The following is a 6787-nucleotide window of genomic DNA, read 5'->3' as shown; positions in this document are numbered from 1 at the left end:
TGACACCCCCAGCCCACCCAATCCCCCTCCCCGTCCTATTTCCTTCCACTGCACCCCTCCTCCCCTTACTTTGCATCCGCACCCTCTGCCTCCCTCGCCGTTTTTGTACATGTCCAGCTGTCACAAAGGCACTGCTAGACGTCTACAACTAGCGCCAACGCGCCCGCTCACCTGTATGACGTTGTTGTCCATCCTGGAGCCGTTTGTACCCAGGTACACTCCGCCCCCCGTCAACGGCATCCATGGTGGACACCACGCCCGACAAGTGTTCGGTCAAATTCTATTGAGCTTATTTTCAAATGCTATGTCATTTTTTAGTGTACGAAGGATGGCGATCTACTCGACCATGGAGGATGAGTTGTTGTGCGAAGCGTGGTTGGCTGTATCCACTGATTTCGTAGGCAGGAGAGAAGGAGGGACCTTCTGGCAACAAGTGCATGAATCATTTCACAAAAGCAGAGCATCCACAAACTCCAACAATTAATTACCATACAAGCTCAATTTCATATATTCAAGTGGAAACTCACAAACGTAGAGCATCACCGTCGACTGAGGACGACGACCCGCCGGTATCGGAGATCCGACCACTACAATTCCCACACGCTCCCTGACGTCACCGACAGAGGCATCACTAGAGCAGGAACGGAGCAGGGGAGACTTATTCAAAGGAAGAGGAGGCGCCAACAGGCAGCGGAGGTGAGGAGGACCATGATATCGCCCAAAGTCGACTCTCTCCAGTGATGTGTGAAAGAGGATCAGTCAATTGATCATATAGTAGGCTCTTAATTTTACTCCCTCCTTTTGGGTTCACGATGCCCCTCATAGAAAAACCCATATCAACAGAATCATTAATAGTTCAATCCTTTTTATTATCTATACACCCTAAAAGGACACCTGTATTAGCAAAATATCTGATTTTCGCGAGGGGGCTTCTAAAATCAAAAGGATGGAGTACTTCTTGTCTCCATTACTCTCCAATTGTATTCTAGAATAAAAAAAATTGTGCTTTCTTTTTTTGACATGATATTTCTTTCTAAAAAAACAAGTTTTTTTATCTTAAAAGGCATATAAATTAGATGCTTTTCCATAGTTTTCTTCCACATTAACAATACTGAAGGTAAGCATGTCAAAGAGAGTTGTATTTATTTCATATTTCTGTTATCTTAGCGGACATGCTTTGTATATGTGCACCATTACTATTTTACTCATACACCTATGAGTTGTTACGATACTTCGGATCTTAGTTCCAAATAAACTTCCATCGTGGCTCGTGACACAACTATTTTGTAATTCCATGATAGTGGCATAACTATTATCTTTTCCAAATTAATCCTTACCATTACACTATTCATGACATGCTTAATGTCTCCTTCAGGTTGTTTATGATGGAGGAGCAGCTTACAAGCAGGTAAATGTATTTAGATATCTAAATAAATTATACGGCTGCTAAACTATCAAACTAAGATCCTACGCAAGTCAGTCAGCGGCCTTCTAGTGCCGTAAAGCTTGCACCATTGACGGAGTTTTCCAAGCCTTCTCGCCCTTCCTCAACTTCGTAATTTAGCTGTGCGAAATACATAGGTTGCTTCGGCATTACACGTGGCATGGCTTCACTGTCCAGCATGGATACGACCGATGACATGTGTGGCCTAGCACTGGAGCCATCCTGGACACATAGGAGTCCGACGTGGATGCATTTCGACACTTCATCAAGGGAATAGTTCTCTGTGACCATCGAGTCCAGGAAATCCCTTGCTTTTCCATCTTTCCACAAATTCCACGCCTGAAAAATTACAATGAAGTTTGTGCTTATGTCTGGTACCATATTATAGATGATTGAGTAGTCAGAATTTGAAGCGTTTAAATCACAAAAGAATTTGAAGTATTGAGTAATAACATTTACACATGCTATGAGGTTTCGGAAATCCATTACAAGATGATGAGGTGAGCTGATCTTTAATCCGCTCACAATCTCCAGCAGCAAAATACCAAAGCTATAGGTGTCGGACTTCACCGAAAAGATACCCTCCATCGCATATTCAGGTGACATGTAACCACTGCTCGAATCATTTTACAATTCAGCAAAGTATATGTAGTTTTGGTTATTTCAAGCATATAGCTAAACAGGAAACAAATCCATCATGGCGCTTGATCCAACTTAAACCTTGTATTATGCAACATCCATGTTATACACCAACCTTTCTAAAAACTGTTTCACTTGATTTTGGATAATGCTTCCATGCCGTTGAACTCTATAACAAAATTAGTAGATGAAGAAAATGCTATCATATTATAACCTGTAAAGTCCCATAAAATATAATCATTTACCACATGTAAAGATTCCTCTTGTTTCTTTATACACGAGACATTTGTTTGGATGGATTTTCACAGGTTCCTGATCATAATCCACGTGGTTACAAATTGCTTCAAAAAATTGATATCTTCAAATGTGCAAAAGTACCCAAATAACCAGATTAAAATTTGATAGGTGGTTTTGTATTTTAATGTTCCCCATAATGGAAATGAATCACATGTGTGGAGAATGCTATAAAGTAAGAGCAAAAATCATCAACTAAAATGATCATTTGTGTTCCATAAAACACAATGATAATGAATGTCCTTGTTATGTTTGCACAAAACATAATTTTTGGATTCATTTTTACATGTATAATTTCATAAATAAATAAAACAATAAGTTGTTTCACATTTATTTGATAGACCAGAAAAACAAAAACCACTTTTCATGTGGCATGGTTCCGTAGTTTAGATTCAAGCCAGACCAAACAAAATTGTTGGGTCAAGTTTAAAATAGACTTTTTGTAAGGACAATTTTGAGATCAAGTGCTACTGAAAAGTTGCTTACTATGTCCCAATAACTCGTTTGGTACTTTCTTGTTGCTCGCTGCCTCCAAAGATCCTTGCCATTCCAAAATGTGATATTTTCGGGTTCATCTCCATGTCCAGCAGAATGTTGCTTGGTTTGAGGTCTCTGTGAATTATTGTCATTCTCGAATCTTGGTGGAGATATAGTAGTCCTCTAGCTACCCCTTTGATTATGCTGAACCTTCTTTGCCAATCAAGCATAGATTTTCTTGTATTATCTGCCAAGAGCAAAGATGTATACAACCATAAATCATCTAGGGAGCCATCATGCAAGTAGGCTTGTTTGGTCAATCCAAATTTAGCTTCTATAGTATGTGTCTGGGACGTACCAAAAAGAAATTTGTCTAGACTTTTGTTGGGCATGTATTCATAAATAAGCAACTTCTCATCCTCATGAATACAATAGCCAAGGAGTCTAACAAGATTCTTGTGCTGCAACTTGGCAATAAGAACAACTTCGTTTCTAAAATGCTCTACCCCCTGCTCAGATCCCTTGCTAAGCCTTTTAACCGCAACTTCCTTGCCATCATGCAATGTTCCCTGCATGTTTTTCATCATTACTGAATTAATCTGGTGAAATTATACGTGTTTGCTGTACCTTTCGTAATTAATTACCAAGGTAAAGGTTTTATATGCAACCTTATAAACTTCTCCAAAACCTCCTTTTCCAAGCACGTTGGTGTCATGGAAACTATCCGTTGCAGTGTCAATGTCTTTTAACGATATGCACTGAAATTCCAGACTTGGATCCCAAACTTCTTGCAAAGTGCTCAGGTGTCCCTGCAGCAGGTCCGATCTTCGCAGGGGTTCCTTGTTTCGTTGTATGCCTACAGAAATATAGGAGTGCAAACTTTTTAAACATAAGGCATCATGCCCAACTTTAAATTAATAAAGCCCCAAACTGCCGATCAGATACAAGGTGCTGAGAAAAACATAAGAACAACGAGAAGCATGTCAAAGGTAGGCGTTATCTCTTGATTTACCTCGTAGCCTGCACATACATAAAAGATACAAGCATGTGAGTATCAGCAGGCATGATATAACCGGGAGTACAATCTTCAATACCACAGGGACACCTCTATTGTTCTTGTTGTTTTCTGCGGAACTGTCTCCTGTGAAGCTATTGTTCTTGTTGTTTTCTGCGGAATTGTCTCCTGTGAAGAAAAAGGTGAGAGGAGTACTGCAATAGCGCAATGTCACTGTAGGTAAATAAAAGGACGTGTTCGCTATACGTAAGTTGCCTAAAAATGCAACTTGCGCCAGTCGATTTTCGTTGAAGAAGGGAGGAGCAGAGCTCCGAGGCGAGGACGGGGGTGCCGCAACAAGCGGTAACGACTAACGAGGCGCGGGTCGCTGGGAGCTGCCCGGAGCCAGGTACGACGTGGCTGGTGGAGTAGCGCGCGGGCCGGCCACGGGTCGTGTCAGCAGGCGGTCCGGCCAGTGCTGGATCGGGCAGATCGGGAGGAAGGAGAAAACCCGTTGGCTAAAGGAAGGAGAAGGCCGAGTCGACTGACACCCAATCATATTTCAGGCAAAGAGACTATTGAACTTGAACAGCTTGCACGTACCAGCAGAGCCGGCGAGCCGGACGTATAAGTTGTCACCACTAATGTCGTCGCCGGCCTTCTCCGAGTCGACAAGCTCCCCTTTCCAGACCAAGCACCTCGACTGGTTACCCGTCGCGAGGATACTGCTCAAGTTGGCGTAGGCGTATGCCGTGCACGAGCAGTTGCGGCCGCACTCGGCGGCGCACTCCTCGAAGCTCCTGTTCCTCACGTACACGAACTTGTCGGGCACCTTCATCCCCGGCAAGGTCAGGAAGTGGTCGTCGCCGCCACATCTCAGCGCCTCCTTCCTCACGCACCCTTTGGAGGAGTTGATGCTGAAGCCGTGGGCCGGCTCGAACCCGTCGAGGCATCTGCACTCCTCCACGGCCCCCGTGATGTCGCAGTAGCCGAACGGCCCGCACGAGCCGTAGTGGAGGCACCCGTTGCCCGGGTGCTTGAACAGGGGCTTCCACGATGACGACCCATCGAGCCAGACCATGAACACCACGTCGCCCGTGTAATCCAGCTTCCAGTGCGATCTGATCGGCGAGCCGTCGGCCGCGTTGTACGTGGAGTAGATCACCTCTCCGTCGTCGATGACCTGGGACCAGAAGGAATTGGTGAGGCCGGAGGCCAGAGGTCGGTCGGGTCATCATAGCTCCGCCATATATCCGTGCCCTTCGGCGACCGGAGGACGAAGTTGCCTGTGTCGAGCAGCACCGCGGTTGGTCTGCCACCTGACTCGGTGGTGATCTTGTCTGTCTTCTTTTTTTTTGCGAGAAAATTTTCGATCTATTCATTTTCAATCATGGCAGTACAACGAATACCAGAAATAATAAAAATTACATCCAGATCCATAGACCACCTAGCGATGACTACCAGCACTGAAGCGAGCCAAAGGCGCGCCGCCGTCATCGCCCCTCCATCACCGGAGTCGGGCACAACTTGTTGTAGTAGACAGTCGGGAAGTCGTCGTGCTCCAGAGGATACGGTCGTTGGAATCTGACAAGACGAGGTCAGAGGTGTTGGTCACAACCAGCTTCCCAGACAAACTGCTCGTGATCGGGCTGTCGCGGTTGGCCACCCGCACATATGTTCGCTGCGAGATGTTGTGGTACCATATGCCTAAATATGTGTTGGCGGTGGAGTTTTGCAGGGAGAAGAAGCCGAGGGCGAAGACGCCGTTGCTTGAGATGAGCTCGTCGCCGGGTGAGAGTGGCTGTGTGGGTGTTAGGTGGTCATCGGAGTTGCAGGAACACACCAGGAGCAGGAGGATGAAGATGGCTGGCAGAGATGTCATACTTGTTGCGTTACTGGCTGAGCGAAATGTGGCAAAAGATCTCCCTTTGCATTTGCAATTAGGAGACCATGGTGTCCCATTATAGCAAACACCTGACATTACATGTGCGTGAGCCCAACGGCACCGTTTGTCTTCCGCGGCGGAGCGACCACGGCCTCTCGCTGTTTCTCTGCCGTGCTCAAGTTGCAATTCGGACATCGACGGGTTCGTGAAGTCCACCTTGTCTGAGCACTACCTGCCGTTTCAAGGTGGACTTATGTATGCCGAGGGCCAACGAGACACACGCGGTTTATATATGAGGGCAGCCAGGCATTTACGGCAGGGCCACGTATCCGTCTATGCACTAGCAGAAAACAGGGTCTCAGTCCCGGTTTTAAAGAGCCTTTAGTCCCGGTCAGCAATCGGGACTAAACGATCGGGACTAATCACTAGTGCAGAAACGGGCTTTAGCGCCGGTTCGTAACGGCTTTTAGTGCCGGTTCGGCAACCGGCACTAAAGAGTGAGGACTAAAGGTCCCCCTTTAGTACCGGTTCATCACGAACCGGCGTTAAAGTGTCACCACGTGGCACGAGCCAGGTCCGGGTGCGTGTAAGACATTAGTACCGGTTGGTAACATCAATCGGTACTAAATGTTTGGGCGTGTTTTAGTTTTATTTTTTTTTAATTTTGTGTTTTTAATTTAATTTAGTGATTATTTTACATTATAATGAGTTGTAAATCATTAGGTGAAAGTATCACAGATTAGTTTTGACTGGATGCATGTGGATCCTAGCTAAGTGATCAAGTATATGCCATATCCATATTATACTTGATCACCTAATATGAATATGACATATACTTGATCACTTAGCTAGGATCCATCCAGCTGAAACTAATCTGCGGTTTTTTTTCCATAAATGATATAATAACTCATCATCATCATCATCATATTAATATAAAAACTCTTGCATCATATCATCAACAACAGTATACTAGCTAGCTAAAAATTATCATAGTCGTCCTTACCACTATTTAATCATCATAGTCATTACCGCTATCTAATCACCACCAACACTA

General features: G+C 44.9%; 1 protein-coding gene across 1 annotated transcript; it reads right to left on the bottom strand.

Moving 5' to 3' along the window:
• Window positions 1–1322: 1322 nt before the first annotated feature.
• LOC119361379 (G-type lectin S-receptor-like serine/threonine-protein kinase At1g11330) lies at window positions 1323–5730 on the bottom strand. Its single transcript, XM_037626618.1, has 8 exons — window positions 5421–5730; window positions 4452–5069; window positions 3867–4037; window positions 3523–3710; window positions 3213–3423; window positions 2864–3101; window positions 1904–2057; window positions 1323–1783 (listed from the first exon to the last, which is right to left on the bottom strand). The coding sequence occupies exons 1-8, from the start codon at window positions 5728–5730 to the stop codon at window positions 1481–1483; spliced, it is 2193 nt and encodes a 730-aa protein (XP_037482515.1). The 3' UTR covers window positions 1323–1480.
• Window positions 5731–6787: the final 1057 nt, after the last annotated feature.

This window comes from Triticum dicoccoides, chromosome 2B (genome assembly GCF_002162155.2).
Source record: "Triticum dicoccoides isolate Atlit2015 ecotype Zavitan chromosome 2B, WEW_v2.0, whole genome shotgun sequence".
NCBI lineage: Eukaryota > Viridiplantae > Streptophyta > Magnoliopsida > Poales > Poaceae > Triticum > Triticum dicoccoides.
The sequence above is the reverse complement of the archived record's forward strand: the minus strand, read 5'-3'. Positions and strand labels throughout refer to the sequence as shown.